At 41.8% G+C, this 19,653-nt stretch overlaps 1 protein-coding gene across 1 annotated transcript in view; it reads left to right on the forward strand.

Annotated features, from left to right (window-relative positions):
- Positions 1-635: 635 nt before the first annotated feature.
- Positions 636-19,653, forward strand: part of FGF2 (fibroblast growth factor 2) — a 30,276-nt gene continuing 11,258 nt past the window's right edge. Inside the window, exon 1 of the mRNA XM_062621674.1 lies at positions 636-885. Coding sequence (XP_062477658.1) covers positions 705-885 — 181 coding nt within the window. The 5' untranslated portion in view covers positions 636-704. The remainder of the gene's footprint in view (positions 886-19,653) is intronic.

A 19,653-nucleotide genomic window follows, 5' to 3' on the forward strand; every position in this document is an offset into this window, starting at 1 on the left:
TAGTACGATACAAAGGCCACGTAACTTCTGGTTAAACTCACTCTCCAGCTGTGTTATTTATAAGCCCGAGGAGAAGATGTCCGGCCTTGAATCGTACTTTTGTCGCAACACGTCTCCAGCGCTGCCGGAGTGATGGGCGGCGGGAGCCGATGCGCTCTCACGGAAAGAAGCTCTGCGATTCCTGCTGGGGTTTCCCTGCCCCGCTCTGCTCCCGGGACAGCCCGGTCCGGCGCCAGGACCCGCTGCCGCCCGGCGCACACGGGGCTCCTCAGTCAGACCCCGGTCGCAGCTGGCCCCTCTCTTCCCTTCGGGCCGCTCCGCTCCCGCCGACCCGCCACCGGCAGGGAGCGGCCCCCGGCGCGGGGGGGAGGGCAGCCGGGGGCGGGGCGGCTGCGGGGGCAGCTCGGTGCCGCCGGGGAGCCTGTCCCTGGCGCGGTCAGCTCTGCCCGCCCGCCCTCCTCACTTTCCCTCCCTCCCGCCGGCCGGCAGCGCCGTTGCGCAGTTCCCGCAGACCGGACGGGACGGGACCCTCGGCCGCGCCGGGCAGGGCTCGGGGCGGGCGGCGGCGAGGCGAGGCGAGGCGAGGCGAGGCGAGGCGAGGCGAGGCGAGGCTGGACAGCCGCGGCAGGGGGCGAGGCCGCCCGGGGCTGGCGGCGGGAGGCGGCGGGGGTCCAGGGCGGCGGGGCACCGCCGGCGCCCGGCGCATGGCGGCGACGGGGAGCATCACCACCCTGCCGGCGCTGCCCGACGACGGGGGCAGTGGCGCCTTTCCCCCCGGGCACTTCAAGGACCCCAAACGGCTTTACTGCAAGAACGGCGGCTTTTTCCTGCGCATCAATCCCGACGGCCGGGTGGACGGCGTCCGGGAGAAGAGCGACCCTCACAGTGAGTGTTCCGCCGGGCCGTCTCGGTCTGCTGACGCATCGGCAACGAGCTGTGCTTAGAAAGCGTGCGTAAACACGCGTATGGTAACATATAAATAAACGTGCCTATGCGCGGGCATGCGGTTTGTGCGTATGTACATACAGGCGTGTACCGACGGTGGTGGTTCCAGATCGTGCCGGGCTTCCCGTGGTCGGGTACCACCACATCGACACCGGGTGGATGTCCCTGTGCAAACTCGTTCAACCTGCCGCGGTATAGAGCTTATCAAACACACAGCGGTTTGCTCAGGTGCTTGAAAGTGTCTGAATTGGTTTGCACGGCTCTTAAATGTGTGTAATGGCACTCAGCAGCTTTATGCGTCTCTAATAAGGATGTTAATGGCATAAAGGTAGAAGTTAGTTTATTCCCAGTGTGGGTGGGTCCTCATGAATAGGAGTATTCTTAACATACAAGTACTTTTGGGAATGGAGGTTTAAATCTGTTAAAGGAAGTCGAGTTTATAACAAAGTACTGTCAAAACACCTTTTGGGCTTAAAACACTGCATGTTGTGTTTGGTGTTTTTTGTTTGTTTGTTTGTTTGTTTTGTTTTGATTTAAACTTAGTTAATAGCAGACAAAATACAGATAAAATAAACCCTAAGGGTTCCAGCAGAAGCAGTTTGTCCCCTAATACCTGATCTTTTGAGTGACAAAGTGGCTCCGAGCTAGGAACACATCCCATGGATTGAGTGGTTAGTGTGGTCCAAGGGTCTGTGACCCAAGTTGGCCTATGTGGTGCCCGCTCCGCCACAGGCGCTCTCGCAGGGAGAGTGGGGCAGGTTGCTTCTACAAACACAGGTTCTTCCTTCTCCCAAGAGCAGAATTCCTTTTTTTGCAGGCCTCAGAATACTTTGAAAGTACTCAGCATGGAGTTTTTGTGGATGTAGCAGCAGGTTTTTGAAGTGCTTATGAGCTATTTCCCTCAAAACTGGTACAAGGAGTTGCTGTATCGCTGTCTATCAGATAGACCAATGAGAGTCCTGGTTTGAGAAGACTTCTTGTTGTACAATGCCTGCACCTCGACCAGGCAGTGGCCTGCCTGCAGGCACTTGGCCTAAAGAGCAGGTGAAATGTCTTACTGTAATTCTTTGTTTTGCTCTGAATGATAGATGCACAGATGGGACTGAAGTCAGAATATGAGAAGGAAGTGAGAAGACAGACCAAAGTTTCTTAAATACTACTTTCTGCTTTGGATACTTGCCATTTACAAAGAAGCTTTTTCCAAGGATTCCACAGAAATACTGTAACAGATTGTTCCCAAATAACAATATTGCCAAGTTGGGATTCATTCTGAGGGTATTTTGTGACTCTTTGGTAGAAATATTGTAGCTATGATGGGCTGAAGATATATGTGGAACAGTATATTTTGTGGAAGTTAGCATCCTTTATTGGGCCAATGAGTATTCTTAGGAAAAGTTACAGGAAGCTTTCAGACTTAGTCCTAAACATACTGGTTTAAAGGGAAGCATAGTTGGTGTTGTGCGAGTAGTAACAAAATACGTTGCCAATACAAGGCAGTATATTGTTGCATATGGACTTTACAAATGTTGATGCCTAAAGCAAAGTGTTAATTTACTATATAGGTAAGTGGTTTGGTTTTTACACATACCAGTCAGTTACTGTGCAGGATCACGTCTGTGCTGGAAAGTGTGCAGTAGTATATTCAGCTTGATTTCACCTTTTGTATTTGGAAATGTGGGAATTCTTACAGGGAATAACTCTTACTAGTTCAGCAAATGTGTCATCTTGCTCCTAGAAGTAGCTATGAAAATATGCTGGAAATTTGCTCCAAAGGGATTGAGGACATACAAGTCTGATGCTGACTCTGGACATTGCCAGGGATATCAGGTTCTTGCCTCATTCTGCACTCTGCTTTTTTGTGGTGAAAAATGCTAGTCGTGGTGCATGTTCTACATTCACCTGACTGGGCCAAGCCACCTTGAGTGGTTTATTGTTGTTGTCTTTTTTCATTATAGAGCTCCCCCATAGTCATCTTCCACCCTTTAGCTTTTTTTTTAAAATTATTATTATATTTCTGCCAGGAAAGCTAGTACTAATTTTATGTTCTTGAACCCATCTAATATGTGCTAGAATTTTTTGAACTGATTTCTTATGTTGCTTTCCCAGTAGGGAATTATGTTTGAAAATCTTTCTGGTGTTGGTGGTACTGCCTCACTCTTTTCAAGTTTCTCTGGTTTGCTCTATAGCTTTATTTTTGCTGTAATTTCTTTCCAGCTCTCCATATTGTCTCTGTACTTTTTATTCTCTGCCTCCTCAGTATTGTCTGATCCCTAGAATTCTTCTCCCTTTCCTTTGGCACTTTTCTTTCTGAAGCCCCTCTCTTTTTCCTACCCTTTTTCATCTTGAGTGGATTGTGGCAACAGGTAAAGAAAACCCAAGTTATAAATAACTGATTCAGCCTCTGTCCTGTTCTGCAGAGAGTCTGCTGCTGGGGAGTTCCTTGGGCACCCATTAGGTTAGCACTGTCTGGTCATCCCCAGAAAATCCCTGTGTTTAAAAAGAGCAGTTTGTAAGGTTGATAGGGCTGGAGGGATTCGCTTCTGACAAGTGTACCTCGGAGTGCTACTGTGCCTGAGCTGCTCCCTTATCCCCTGCTGTCATGCTCTCCTTTTCCCATTATCAGACAGCTCTTGGTTTGTTGTTTGGGGTTTTGGTTTGGTTCCCCCCCCCCCCCCCCCCTTCTTTTTTTTTTTTCCTGGAAGAACTCTTATTTCTGAGAAGGAGAGAAATCAGTGCTTGAAACGTCAGCAAGGCACATTGATATGGTATTACACGGTTCACATCCTTAGCATCTTTGTTGTTAATACGTCATTTGATACAAATCTGCGCGATGCTGAACCCTGACCTGGTGAGTGCTGTTCTGTGGAAGTCCCTGTGAAATCTTGTGGTATGCCTGGCAGGTCACGTTGGCATGGCAGATGGCAATAAATCTGGGACTACGTGAGAAGACTTTAAAAAAGAAATTAACAAAGAAAATACCTCAAATAACTCGTGGTGTTCTTAATTAAGTAAAAAGTTTGTAAGATGGTTGTGGGAAAAGAAATATAATGGCTGCAGGGATTTTGGTTTAGAAATCTAATTAAAGGACAGTTAGGAGAGATTCTTGTGGTAGCTGCTATTCTTATGAATTAATTATATAAAGCAGCATTTGATTAGCACATCCTAATTCTTACTTTTCAGAAAGTTGTTATTTTAGAAGGCAAATGACTACCTGCTTATGTTTTAGACCAAAGTCTAATACTGTAAACAGACCTCCATGATCCATTTTCTTTCTTACTCTGCTCCCTTCTGCCTCTAGTATTAGGGGACGGCTTGTTCGAGCTGTGTGGTCTGTTTTATGTCATGGCATCGAGAGTTTTGACTGTTTTACACTCACCCCATTCACCTTGGCTTATTTGTAATTGTGTTGTTAGTGAAATTGGGAATTGAAGTTGGCATTCTGTGTGCTGGAGGGTTGGAATCGTATGATTCACACAGCTATAAACTAGGACAATACGTTTTACATGGTCAGTATTGCCACATCTGATGTGTGTTGTACAGTGACATCAGTGAAGTGCCCCTTTGGACACACCCTGGGGACTTCTGTTATTTTCTTCCCTTGAAGAGGTATGTTGTGGACAAACAAGGAACAGAAGTTGCTTTCTTAGAGTTTGCTGTTTAAAGCAAAACCAAAAAAAAACACGTCTGTCTTTTTGTCATCGTTGTTGTTGTTGATCAGCAATTTCTGATTTTTGCCCTGGAAAACGTACAGAGAACAGTCTTCTTGGAAAGATTTTTAGAAACTGTCCAGAGGTGTTTGCCTCAAAGAGGTTACAGTGCCAGTGAAGGGGAAAAGCAAGGGAAGTGGAAAGGGAGCATTTATCCATATGTTTTAATGAATGTCTCATAGCACAGCTGGTTCCCTTCACAGTTTGCCTGGCTGAAGATCGTTGGCATATATATATTTCCATAATTTCTCAAGCAGCTTTATTTCATGGTGAGCATAAACCAAGGCGTTCGAGGAATCCCAAGCCTTTCTTGTCCACTCTTTAATGAGGTGACAAGGCTACGTAGTCTGTCATTTGGAAAGGATTCAGCAGCGAGAGCTTTTATCAAGCCTGCAGATGTCTGAAATGTCTTCTTCCTGCTTAGTACCTGACTACTCTTCCACACGTATCTGAAGAAAATGTAAAATAGGTTAATACTGGTCCAGGAAAATTCCTTCTTAAGAATGTCTCTTTCGTAAGTAGTTGTTAATGTTGTGATTTTTACTTGTATCATACACAACATTTAAATGCTTATGCTGTAAAAGTTTTGAAAAGGCAGTACTGAAGTATATACATACTTCTAGAACATATAGCTTAGTCAAGAAGATAGAAATCTGATTGCTGTTCCTGCGAATGGAAGAAAACTTCCTGTGATCCTGAGAAAGACAACTTTGGGCAAATGTCAGGAAGTGCTTTATTATGAAGGTTCAGTACCTGGTGCCTGTTTTTCTTTTTTTTTAATAGGTACTTAAGTTGCTTAGGACTTGGAAGATTTCTCCTATTTTGGTGTTCTGCAGGTGTGCCTGAAAACAGACTATTTTTACATTACTTTTGATCTGTTGCATAGACCTTACTTAACTGGTTTGCCAAATACTAATTTTCTACAACATGGTCAACACACAAATTCCTCCTGGCTATCAGACGTAGCTGGTTTAGGGAATGAGGTAGCAGAGGGCCCCTGTGTAAAAAAAAAAGTTGAAAATGTGCTTCCTTTGCATCTTCTGCTTATTTTGTTATAGAAATACTGTTTTGTGTGTGGTCCAGCAGGGTAAATTGATGAAATGAGGGACAGATCACCTGTGTTGGCCAGGCACACTGAGTGGTGCTGTACAGGGGAAGATGCTGTCACATTTGTCATTGTGTCTGCTAATCCTCTTACCCCGATTTTAGTGAGCCTTACCCACCCCAGAGGTGTGTGACCGAGTAGTGGGTACATTCTGAACATGGAGCAAGGCAAATACAAAATGTTTCTGGTGGGCAGTGAACTGTCCTGTCTCTCCCAGCTGTTTTCTGCCCTGTTTGGAAGTGGCTGTTGGGAGAGTGCGGAAGGTTCCCAGGGCACCACCATCCGTAGGTACACTAGAGGGCAGGATTTAGCCCTTAAACCTTCTCACAGGCTTTAGAAATCAGGAACTCTTGTAGATACTTACATACTCCTGTTTACAGAAAAAAAGCCCTTGCACAGCCACAGTTGAATGAATAAGGCAAATATGCATAACGTACAGTAGTTTCACAGCATACAGTGAAATTATGGAGAAAGTCACATAAATTTGGATTCTTGAAAAAGCTGTCTTTCTGCCCCCCTTATGTGGGCAGGTTAAAATGTTTGGTTAAAACCTGCAGTGGTGCATGTAAGAGATTTAGTGAAGTCAGAACAAAGGTTCTTAGTTATCATCTTGGTAAAATGGAGCCACATGTTCCTGAATTGTTCATCAAAAGAATGAGATCAGGTGGCTGATTGTGGGTTTTATTTAGCTAAGAAATGGTTGAAATTTATGCAGTTGGTTCTAAGAAAAAGTTTATCCTGTGGTAGAAATATATTTGAAAGCATTTTACAGAAGGTGAGCCATGTTAGTAATGTTTTTTAAGATAACAATTTCTTTTGACATGATAGATGAAGAGATTAAATTGCAGTTAGTTGAAACCCATGGGTTCTCTTCTGTTTAAGTGTGTTGGATGTATATTACTAAAGAGTTTTAAAAGTTGATTCAGATTGATCTGCTGTAATAAAAGCAGGTTTGGATTCCAAGAGAGGTGCCAAGTGCACAGACAGTTAAATGGGCAAGAAGAAACATAGCACCTGTTTCAGAAGTAGAATTAACAGTCACAGAATTCAAAAGGTGCTCACAGGTAAGCCCCAGAAAAATGTGCTGCTCTTGTGTTTAGTTTCCACAGAATACATTGTATTTGTTAAAAGAAAAGGGACCTTCTGGATTTTTGGGCAGAATTCTATTTAATTGCCTTTTAGTTAATCAAAGTCTCAACCTGAATCTTAAATTATAATCTTTCCAGTGATGTTTTCTGTAAGATTTACACAACTCCCCCAAATTACATGCATGGCAAGCAGTTTTAAAAAAGAATTATTCAGTGTTTTCATATACTGAAAGTTGCTAACAGTGAAGTGAAACATGTAACAAGAGTTTCTTTGAGAGTTTTTCTCTGAGCTTAATATTTTCTACCTTTTTCTTCCTTTCTTATTTCCCAGGAAAACATTTTATCATGTTTCCTCATTTGTTCAAAGAGGTTGAACTAAATCCATGAATCCATCCATAACTTCTGATGTGAAAGAGAGAAGAGACTGTATTTGTAAGAGATGACTGAAATTTGCGTTTAGATTATTATGGTTTTTAGCAGTTTTAGGAGTGTTGCCCTGGGATCACTGGCCATCTGTTGGCTCAAAATACTTGAGAGGTGATTGATTATACCAAATTGGTTAATAAGCCAAGAAGCAATGCAACTCTTTGACTGTCAGTGCCAGCATGTTAAGTGCAATTATTTAGTAAAAACAAAATGGACTGTATAACCTTAACACAATCCAGTTTTGAAGCAAAGTTTATCCTGAGAATGCCGAAGTTGCTGTTACTGAAAAAAGCCCATACTTGCGTGAAATCTCTGAATTGAGTCTCTATACCAGCTGCTATTAGAAATGTTTATGGCATGGCTTTTGAAGCCTGAAAGTTAGCAATGAGATTGCATTTCAATTCTGATGGAGAATTAATAACCTTTATTTTTATTAGTTTCTGTTTAAGACGGAGTGTTTCAAAATAAAACAACTCATCATCATTTGTCATTTTCAGCAGGGAGTTTTGTGACAATATATGGGTAAATTGAGTTCCTGTCTGCTGCTTCTGCTGCCTCCTGACTTCTCAATAAAAATATTTAAGGAGTGACTCTCTGGGGTACTGGTGGCATTTCAGGATTATTATCTTATGTAGCTTTTTGTTTGCTCAGGGTAGGGCCAGATTTTGACTGCAGTCTGATACAATCGTCTGAGAGTATAAACAAGATGATGTCTACAAAACTGGGTGGAGATTGTCTTGCAGAAGCTGTCATGGTGCACTTCTGGTTGAGTGATGCTTTATGAACCTATCACTCATGGCTGACTTTGAGAGCTTGAAACCACATCTCTTGAGTGATTCAAAGGAGAAAGACACTAAGGGTACTAGGGATGGGTGAAATAGGAACTAGACTCCATAGACATTTGCAGTGCTCATGTGATGAAGTTATGTTCTTGTGCTGTGGAGCTTGTTAGCTTGCCTCTTACCTTCTGGTGAGACTTCAGCAGATCTTGGAAAACAGCAATCGTTAGCATTCCAGCTGGAATGTGAAAGTTACAAAATTCTGATACTCATGGCTATGAAATACCGCCAGATGATGTGTTTTGTAAAATCAAGGATAGATACCAACTGGGATACAGCTTGAAAATGCTTTCAGTCTCTTCTCTTTCTAATCTCAGGCTGACCTGATGTCCATCTGCAAACTTACTGTGCTTTATGTGTTTTATTAGACTTTGCGTTGCCATTCTGTGGTGGTATATTTTTGCCAATAAAGGCAACATCAGCTACCATCAGCTCAGTTGTCACTGCCTGTCTTGTGGTACTACATCCTGAACCACCTCATCTATTAGAAGGCAGGACAAGATACAGTCTTCCTTGATGGATGACTCGAAGAGGATGAACAGAGAGAGTCCGTGTGGTTGTTACCTATGTTACATTTCAGGTTAGAAGAGTCATTTTGGGATCATATGACAATTAGTGTTAATACAGTCCCACAACTCTGGGAAGACCAATAATGAGATTGAGATTCCTGGATGTAGAGGACCACACCTGTAGAGTAGTTTGTGCAATACTCCATGAGGTCCTGTTGATACCTGTGGCTACATAGATGGATACAAAAATAAGAGCACTTTTAGTGTGGAGAAGCAGCTGGTGAGGATCATATAAAGGATGTATGGGCAAAGACCGTCATCTCTGCTTAGAAATCACCTGGGTATCATGCTGCACAGACTTGTTGGGCTGAGTAGTGTCTGGGAAATAGTATATGGATTCAGTGTAATAGGGCAAGTGGGAAGAACAGCTAAATGTGGGCCTGGCAATCCCTCTGAATATGTAGGTACGAAGGATTCATTTTGTGGTTTTACAGATGTTTACAGAGTCACTGTGGATGTTTTGCTGATGGCAATGTAGTTCACTTGGGAAAATAGAGGAGAAGACATACTGTGTTTGTGTCCTTAGAAATGCAGGAATTCCTCATAGCTGAAGAGGTCTACAGAACTGCCCCATGTTGTCAGTTTTAATTTATTTCAGTCCCAACCTTCTGCTTGCTTTAAATGCTTCAAGAAGTGATGTCTTCCAGAGTGTTCAGCCTTTCTGTGCTTGAGGTAGTACCTGTGATTATAAACTGTTACTCTTTGACATCGGAAAGCAGAGCAAGGTGCCTCAAAAAAAGACTTATTTTCAGTGATAAAGCTCTAGTAGGATGGATCCATGTTGTCTATATGTGATACTATATTAGGAAAAAATGCTGTTAGGAGTGAGAGATGTCTGGCCTGCCTGCTGATTTGATGTGGCATCAGGTAAGGCTGTGATTGCTGTCGCTTGTAGCCGTGGCATACTTTAGAAGCATGTTCTTGCCGTGGAGTCTGGAGTGGTGTGGAGATTTAAACCAGCATAGTTAGTACTAATGGTGGTGTGGCTGAAACAGCAGAAAGCCAGGTAGGTTCTTCCAAGCTGCAGATTGTAAATTCTTGTCTTTTGTTGTCAGGAAAGTGCTCATGTCCCTTCTTAGCTTGGTTTCAAGGCATTCAGAATAAGCGTTGGGATTTTATTCAAAGAGCTAGAGGTTGGGGAAGTGACTACAGCCTGATCCATCTCTCTGTGGTCTCACAGACCCAAGTTCTTGTCTCCCCAGTACAGGCTGGGTCCTACAGTGTATTCTGTCTGCCTCCTCAGAGTGATCACAAGGAGCTGCAAAAGTGAAAAGTGTTACTCAAATATTTGAAGGAAAGTCTAAGAATGCATAGTGCATTTTATTTTTGGATGTTAGGGGAATTTGGTTTCTTACAAAGAAGAACTCTTAATGCTCAGGTGAGGCTGCATTCAGAAGCAAATCAGAGCCTTTTTGTGAAGACTGATTCACTACTATTCTGGGTCAGCAGTGATTGACAGCTGTTGTCCTTCACTGCAGCTCATGCTGTTCCTCTGTGGATGCATTATTTAAATGTCAGCATAGGGTGGTTACTCAGCTTGATGGAAGGGGATAAAATAGATGTGGGTTGAAGTAAGTCTCTGGGCTGCATGTTCTCTTTGCATTGCTTTTGCATTTAAACAAGGTGGACAGGCACCAGTGAAATACTCTGTGTGTGTGTGTGTGTGTATGGATTTTGAATTTTTACTGTTATTTTTTTCTTTCTGCAAAAATATCGATTAAAGATTCAGTGATTAATTAACTTTCTTTGGTACTGGAGATAGAGGCAATAAAAAGCCAGCACAATTTCTGTCTCTGAACCTTCTGGCCAGATTAAGAACAATCAGTTTTAAAGGGCAACTTAATTCATAGGAACTCCTCCTTATCAGCTTATTTCTTCCTACTTCTGTCTTCTCTGCCTTCTCCCTGGCACTCTGCATGCCTGACACAATTTCTCTTTCACCACTGTGCTTTAGACTGCTGAAATCCAATTTACTGATTCTTCTTGGCATTTCTAAAATCCAGCTTTTCCTTTCCAACAGTGACACTGAGGCTTATAAAGCCTATGGATTGGCAGTTTCTTACCACTGTTCTGGCAACCTTTTCCTTTCATCAAATTTGTTACTGCCCTGGTATCAGTTACAGCCCTAAAATACTATGTATTACTGAATAGCTGTTGTGTGAGTTGTATGTGAAGAAGGAGCACTAAAAATACATTTTATAAATTTTTACCTTCTCAGTTTTAGGAAGTGATGCTTTTGGGCTCATCTTTGGGTGTCCCTGTTTTCATAAATGTTTGTTTTGCTGCAAGTGAAAACCAGGTTGTAGTTACAAAGAGATTAGTGAATGCATGGTGAACATGAAGAGCTGAAATTCTGCACGGTCTGTATGCATCATCTGATATTAGTCAATGATGTTACTATGTTGGCTAAACAGTTGCATCAGCTTTGTTTCAGAGGTGAACAACTGGAAGCGTTTATTCTGCAATTTACTTTAGGGAATACTAAATGGAGTGAAAGCAGTTTAAAGACACATGATGGATCACTTACCCTTGTTAAGAAAAGCCCTTTGGGAAAAGTCCTGTGTGTGAACATATATTCGTTGTTTTGATGAGGAAACCCTCAAATTTTGTTCTGAATCAAGAACTGAGGATAAAGGTATTGGGAACTTGGAGATCAGGCTTTATTACCTGCATCCAGTAACGAATGAAGCTCTTCTCTGATAAAGTCAATAATTTTTTCTGCTTTTTTTTTTTTCCCTCTTGCCTGTAAATGATTCAGTCAGCTTGTCTGCAGTGACAAGGAGATTGTAAACAGTGTGGCAGCTAGGAATTGAGAAGAATTTTATATGATGGTGCACTTGCAGTTTCTGGCATTTGAAGTCCTTGTGTAATGCCAAGCAATCACTGTTTACTTACTCAGCAGCACAAAATAACCCAAGTTGTGTTTTGTAAGCAGAATATGGAAACTCTAGTGCTTTTAAATGTTAAAGGACCTGATGAAGTTTGATCAACAGGTTTATGCATGCTGTGTGAAATGGAGAAATGTAATTGTGTTTTACACTTGGACAAATGGGCAAGGAGCACTAAGCCAGACTGTTGCCAGAAATGTTGTATGTCATCTTATTCTGAAATTGATCTTCTGCAGGATGACTTTACTGTCCTTTAAATGAAATTTCTAGTGAGCATTTGAGAATGGTGTGTATTTGGTCATCAGTGTTTCCTGGGGAGGATTCCCAGTCTGATGGGTATGTGTTAGCTGATGTTGGAGATTTGTAGGAATTAAGGTCAAGATATAAATGAGAACAGATGGAGAACCTGAATAGGGAAAAAAAAAAATATTGTATTTGGTATTTGTACTACTTAAAACGATGAGAACCTCTAAAAATCTTTGAATGTCCATGTTAATGTGGTAGACGAGGTTAGTGGGTTGATATTTAAACAGATAAGTTATTATTCTGGATTTACTTTTAAGTGTAACCGGAACTGTCTGAAGTGTTCCTCTTTCCAAAGTGTGTATTTTTGTTGTAGATGTTTACATTTTAAAGACCTTAAGTCTGTCTGTGAGTGGTTTTATGCCTCTGGCTGGCAAAAAGGAAAAAGATACACTTACAATGTTGTCACGCAAAAGCAAAGAACTGTGCCTTTGTACGGGAGTGTGACTCATTATTTCTCAGTGTGACACTTCATTTGCTTGATTGTTTTTGTTGCTATTCTGTGGTTTTTGCTTATTTAAAGACCACCTCTCCTGCTGAGGTTTGCTTGCCCGTTTTCATATCTATTTCTCCTTTCTCTCCACATGTTCCAGGTTTTAGGAGTACTTCAACTGTGGTGATGGCACAGTTGCTTTACGATGAGTGTATGGAAGAGAGCAGAGCTGTTTTCTGTTTGCTGTCTCAAGACTGGGGTTGCCTCATATGTCAGTGCAAAGCTTATCAGTTAGCAGAAGATGTTCATATGCTTAATATGTCTTTGAGAAGTGTCAGAGACTAGATGTGGGAGAGGGCGAGCCAAAGACATTTCCAGTTCCTTGAGATAAGTTACAGTAGGCATCACCAGCTCACAGGCGGGGTTTGGATCTGGCCCAGCAGGCAGCTTTGGCTCTGAAAATGCCAAAATGGGGTATTAATTTCTGTGTGTGTATGTACATGCATGTGTACCTTTGATGAGCCAGCCCTTGGGTTTGGGAGGGTTTATTGTTTTAGGTGTGGAGAAAGCACACTCAACTGTGTGTCTTGCTTGGACACCTGGCTGGGAATAGACATTGCCTCCAAGCATGAAGGAGTCAGCCAGCATCAGCCCTGGAGTACGTGGGAGTGGGAATTTGGTCGTAGGGTGTTGCATTTAGCAAAGCATTGTTGATTCTTATTTTCCCTCCCTTTTTTGTGAACTTCCTTGCATTTCTGATATTTATTCACTCCAGAGGCAGTCCACCTCTGTATCATTAGGACTGCAAATGGTTCCTATTTTGTTTTTTTTCCTGCGGACATGGAGGTGCAGGAGTAAAGTAAGAGTGATAGGGAGCTGGGGCAACAGCTTCACCACAGTGTCATCTGGGGGCCTCATGGAAGGATTTTCCTTACAGGGCCTCTGCAAATATGTTGGAAATGGGCCCTGAGCCTTTGGCTGGGGTTTAGCTTTTCCACAGCAGAGACTGCAGTAACACTAGTCATTGATCCAGAGACGTGCAGCCTGGGATTTTTCAGGGGGTACATAAACTCTCCCTTCTTGTAAACTGAGTTAGAGGTGTTTTGCTAATGACCTTTTTTAGTTCAAATGCAGTGTCTGTATGTTACTGAAAATGTGTTGAAATACCATCAGATTCCTCTGCCCTTTTCAGGGTCTGTGAGCTGCTCTGTTAGTTGTAGGGTCTGGGTATGTATTTGCTGTTGAGAAATTTGCAGGCTCAAAAAAATCTCTTGGAGCCTTGGCTGATCAGTGTTTTTGAGCCCAGAGTCCTGTTGGTAAAATGTTGTCTTTAATGTCATATTCTTGCAGAAAGTCAGTAGTGAAGTTAGAGTTATGGGAAGAGCTTCTCTTTCTTGCTGTTTGAAGCAGGTTGTTTAAGTGAGAGGCAGAACAACAAAGAGCTGTGTGTGAAGATTATAGGTGGTGTAGTGATGCTGGCATTTTGTCTTGGGGTATTTGGGGTGGTATGTGGTGTCCTGCAGGGGAGAGTGTAGGTACTGAAAGGGGATATCCAGGTTATGTGCTGCTACCCAGGGAGCAGCATTTTGTTGTGGTGGGAAAACTCTGCAGAGCATGAAAGCAGCCTCTGCATGTGTGTGGGGCACTGTTGTTATGCCTTACATGTGTGACAGCAGGAAATATGGGTTAACCCTTGTGAGCTTTGATATAGCATGTGCATTTGGTGGTAGCGAACAGCAGGATTTTCCATGTGAAGCTATGGAGCCCCTTGAGCAGGAGCCTGGACTAGGTAGGGGCTGAATTCTGACCTGAATTTTGTGTGATTCTGACCGTGGCTGGTTACTCATGGTTTTAGTGCACTGAAGACTGTTCATATGGATCTTTAATAAGTAGATTATAGTGGAAGTATAGCATAGGCTTTAATCATACCTTTATTTACTGTGTAGGTGTATCCAAAGCCACGATCTGAGGGTTGGCTTTTGTTTTAGGTTTTCTGTGATGTAGTGGTTAGATTTCCAATTTCCTTGTGGAGAAGTAGGAAAATGAGGATTTTATGAATCCATTTGGCTAATACATCTCAAATTCCACCTACTTAAGGTGTAGGAATTTGCCTCATTCTCCTGCACCCTTGTGCCTTATACTCCCTCGTCTAAGTTCCTGTTCTCTCTTTATCTCTCTGTTTTGTTGTTTTTTTTTTAACTAATGAGTTTCTGTCCCTTTCCTTCCCCACTATGACCTTTGCTTTCCCTCTTCCTTAGTGACAGTGTGGCATACTCCTGCTCCAGAACATCTTAGCCAATGCAGCTGCTATATGAGTAAATGGCACATGGCTTCACGCACACTGATTGCCCCAGGCAAAGGGCTTGGGAAGCTGGGGCTGGCAGCAGCACTCCTCTGCAGCTGCCAGCAGTTGTCCAACTGGGAGTGTGCGAGAAAGGTAGTACTCAGCAATGAGTAGCTTCCAAGATGTGCAGTTCTCTTTTCCTAAAGTATTAAGTTGCTAGATTTTGCCAAGATCTTCTAAATAAATCAGTTTTAAAGGAGGTCTTTGGCCGAACCCTTTGTGATACAGAGCAATGAAACCATCTGGGACCATTTAAGTAAGTGCAGTTTTATTTGGTCTGGGCCATTGTCAGCTTTGTTGGGTTGGTAGAACTGTAAATGGACTTTAGAATCTTCACTGTACATGTAATTTTCAGTTCTAGGGCTCAGGGCAATAAAAGAACTTTTGGAAAATGTAGATGTTTTCAGTGTTCTCCACATTTGCTAACATCTTTTCTGTGTTGTGCTACTTGTCCATAGAATTCTTTTCTCCACTGGTGTATGCAAAACTGTGTTGAAAATACTTTTTTGAGCTCTTTTGAGAAAGGACAGGGAAGATCCAATTTGTAACAGAAATTTGAAACCTTGCCAACCACAATGCTCTTTAATACCACTTGTCAACTTCCATATTCTCAGAAAATACTACATCCACAGTCTACTAGTGAGATAAGTGCTTGAGGAAATCCATGCCTACAGAGCTCTTCTGGCTGCAGGGGAGGAACGCATCAGTGTGGGCAGAGTTTTGCCTGCATTTAACATGTCACAGGATGAGGACCTGATCTAAAAATACCCAACCAACCAAAAATCCAAACCCAGAACTGCTGAACCTGTTTAATGTATACATTAGGGAGTGGCATTGAAGAAGTCTGATCTTCTGTAAGTTGTCTTACAACAGAAAGGAAAACTACTGTTTAGTCATTCTGACTTTCAGATGCTGGTAAGAATCTCTCTGCCACAGCATCACTGTTGGAAAGAGTGCACCTGCAGATTTCCTGGGTTAGTAGAAAAGAAACTGGCAAAAAAACCCCAGGTTCATCTTGTATGATCATTTGTGTGTGCATACAGAACAGCTGTCTTTTCTAGGAGAGGCTGAGTGTACAGGGAGGTAGGGAGGACTGCCAGGCATTTTCATGAGTGTTGCAGTGTGGTTCAACATCCTTTAATGCCACAAATTGCACTGGTTTTGGTGGAAATTCAGGATAGGTTGTAGCTCGTATTTTTCTACATTTAAAACATCAGTGAATACATATTCTTAATGTAGCTTCCATGTAGTGTGAAGAACAAATATTCATTCCACCCCATCCTTTTTTGTACTACTGGAAGGCATTAGATTCACTCAAGCTACATCCAGTGTGAGGTGTTTGCCTAGTTAGTGATCATCTCCTTAGGTAAATGTAGCTGTTTGGATAATCTGCCATATAAAAATGTAGCTGGTGTTATAAGCAAGAACACATGTGACTGTGAAATAAAATCTGGAAATTCTGAGTGTTAGATTACCCCTACAGCTTTAGAAGGCTGTAAATATATATATGTGTGTGTGTTTGTGTATATGTATACACAGACATATGTAAACGGTCTTTAATGATAGCTTTAACAATATTAGACAACTAGGTGCTCCTCCATGTCCTGTCAAAAATGAATGTGGTGAAAATTTTCACAGGATTTATTTTGGCTCAGCTATGGTTCACTGATCTCGCTGTGAAAAAGCATTGACAAGCCATTGATGTTCTCTGTTTTGACTGTTAGGTTGAGATGCAGAGGTTGCCATGCATCCTGGTGGATCAGGGAGCTCACAGCTTGGCTGCTGTAAAATGCAGAATTCCCATGTTCTGGAAATAGTATGCACCACCTTCACCAGCTGAAGACAGTATTCGGACCCATCTGCCTGTAGAAAGCATTTTGCAGTTCAAAGGGATGACAGACAGCTTGTGATTTTTTTTTTATTTATTTTTTTTTTTTATTTTCGTATGGGAATCCTTTTATAATACTTTCGGAAAACTGCGTAACAGAATGACTGAGGGAAAAAACCCGACAAAACCAAACAACCCATCTCTGGGCCCATAATTAAAATCTCTGCTTTGTATATTTGCATGCTCTTCCTGTGCTGAAAACTGCAGTTCTACTATCTTCCCTGTGGGGTAGTGGTACTCTGTTGTGTGGGTGAGCTCACTAAGAAGGACCGTGGCACAGACAGTAGGACTTTACTCCTGTGTTTATTATGGCATAGAAGAGTTGGAAAGCATGGTTCCAAGGAGAAGAGTGTGATGGGATCACCTGATGCCATGGGCAAAGTGAGCAAGGAGAGATTTGTTCATGGTATATTGTCAGATCCTGTATATCTTTTCCCTATAATGGGAACATTTATAGGTGTTTCTTGCTTTTGAGCGAGGTAACTTTGAAACAGTCACCTTCTGGTTAAAAATTTGTTTAATGCCTTCTGTACTGCAGGCTATAAATACATACTGATTAATTTTAATTTTGGGTTGAGAATTTTGTCTTTATGCGTTTGTTCTCTTTCCTGTTATGATGCCACATTTGGTTTTTCATCTTTAACTGTACGGCTTGTACAGTGGCTGCTTCTGGGCTTGGTATCTTTTCTTCTGGGAAAACCTTCACTGCAGTACTATAGACCATGGTGTTGTGTCCATGAAATACATTCTGTTAACAGATTCATTTGTTCAGTAGAATGTTTGTGGTTGTGCTCAATACAGGAACAAGGAAATGGCTCAAATGAGAGTTTTATTTAGGATGCTTTAATAATTTTATCTTACAGTGTTAGAGGTTTATGTCAGGGGAATGTTTTAAATCCATCTCCTGAATTATAGTTCAGTGTCTTAACTTTATTCCATTCATGTTTTCTAAGCATTTTTGTATCTTTCAAATGTACAGCTTTATCCTTCTTCATCAGAGTTTCCACCCTGACATGAAGAAAAACTTTTATGTCTTCTACTTCATTTCTTCTTACTTAGCAGAAAAAGGGAAGGTGATCATACCTTGGCTTATTATGAAGAGATACAAAAGAGAGTCTTAATAGCAGTAGAAAATTTACAGAGTCCTTTTTAGTTGTCAGTGCATAAAGGTAGTGTAGGTTATAATTGGGCTAGGGTGTTTTCTTGTTTCATTAATTTGTGAGGATTTAGCCTCAGTCTTCAAAGTGTATGCTTGGTGTACTGAGATCTCTGCTGTCGCAAAACCAGCAGGCATTGACCACAGCCTTACGCTTAGTGTTCATCAGATGTTAAAGGGCAGGCTGTGAATGTGAATTTACTGCTGCTCTGGAGTGGGGTCCTCCCAAAGGGCTGCCAGAATAACTCGGAAAATGGGACCTTTTGGCTCTCAGTTAATTACCTGTTTCACAACAATCTGTGCTACTGTTTTGGATTAAAAACTTCTTAATTAGTTTACTTTCATGGATCTGGTTTTGAGGTTCAGTTATGCTGAAAATAAGTACTATGAGTAGATCTGAAATGATGGCCTGTGTCTGAACTAAAGGCTCGCCTAAAGGCTGCAAAAGACATGGTTACAGTGTCGAGTGTTAGGTTTCTCTTGTGGCCGACTGTACAAGTTGCAATGAGAAAACCCCTAAAACTGTTGCTTCTGGTGATGACTACGTGGTAAAAATATGTTTGATTAGTAAGGCTGTGTTGTACCTTGGCGTCTTCATCAACATAGTGCTGTGGCAAATGGCATTAATAAAGCCGTAAAGTAACACTGAAACCAGAAAACCTTACACAGATATTCTGTCTCTGCTTATTGAGTAGGAAAAGAAAATCAGTGAATTTGCTTTGGGGGCTTTCAGTGTGGCAGTGATCTTGAAACTGCAGGAAAATGTCTTCTCCCTTTTATTTTTAAAGAGTAACACTTTTCACGCATTTCTCCAAACTACACAAATATTTTTACAGGCTTTAAAAGCATTTACTAAAAGTCTATTTTTACAGAATCTGAACAACTGGCCCAGTATGATGCCATAGGAGTTGGTTGTGCTTTTTTTTTTGTTAGGAGAAAGTCAAGAAGCTTTCATAGGTCCATACTGCAGTAATTCATATTACTTTCCTGCTATTTCATGCAGGTGTTCCTAGTTAAGAGTGCAGTGAACACTGTATGCTTGGGCACACCTTGAAAGTCCTTTTCCCCCAGGCATTGCCCAGAGCACTTCCCCACATTCCTGCTTCCCCAGAGGGTTAGAAGTTGCACTGGAGTTTTTTGAAGCTGTTCACAAGTCTGATTTTGGATTAATAAATTGGGAGGGCTGTATTTTGTGTACATGGTTCTGGGGTGAAGTTAAACATTTCACCTAACTTTTTATGACTACAGAGGTTTCTGTGTTCCTTGGAAACCTGGAGTTATTAGTGAATTATGAGAGGTTGTTTTGTTGTTTTCTTTTTTTTTTTTTTTATTTGTCTGAAATGCCAACAGACACATAATTCGTAAGAAAACATTTTATCTTCTTTAAAGTGCAGCATTTCTATTAGTATGGCTTCAGTTGTGTATACTAATTAGTGGATTTATGAGCAGCTCTTACTGATGTCTGTATCTAGGGAAAAATCAGATGAAATAATGCTTAAAAGAGGGCTTGCAACAATTATTCTGAGGGTTTAATGTTCCTCGTATTCTTATTGTTGGAGTTTCTTCAGTCCTGTCTTTAGGAGCAACGAAAGTAAATTAAGAAAGCTTTCATTTGTATTGCAAAAGTCTATTCTTCCCCACAACAAAAAGACAAATACACAGCAAACTTCCTCTGAATCTCAAGAGATGCTCCTGCTCCATGATTTATGGTCGCTTCAGGTGTTTATTGTGGTGGCTTAAAAGGTCAGGTTTTTAAAGACTGCATCATTAAACAGAAAAAACCTATATACTTCACAGAAGCAGGTGGCTAGTAAAGCCCATGTCTGAGTATTGCCCATCAGTCCTTCCCCACCAAGGAGTGATACCAGTCTTGCTGTTTCTTGTGAACCCTTCAAACAAAGAAATGGACAAACACAGACTGATGCCAGTCAATGGCCAAATCCTTTTGAGTGCAGGACAGCT

The sequence above is a fragment of the Pezoporus occidentalis genome, unplaced genomic scaffold, assembly GCF_034315485.1.
Source record: "Pezoporus occidentalis ecotype Australia unplaced genomic scaffold, CSIRO_AGI_Poc_V1 ctg230, whole genome shotgun sequence".
In the NCBI taxonomy this organism is placed as follows: domain Eukaryota; kingdom Metazoa; phylum Chordata; class Aves; order Psittaciformes; family Psittacidae; genus Pezoporus; species Pezoporus occidentalis.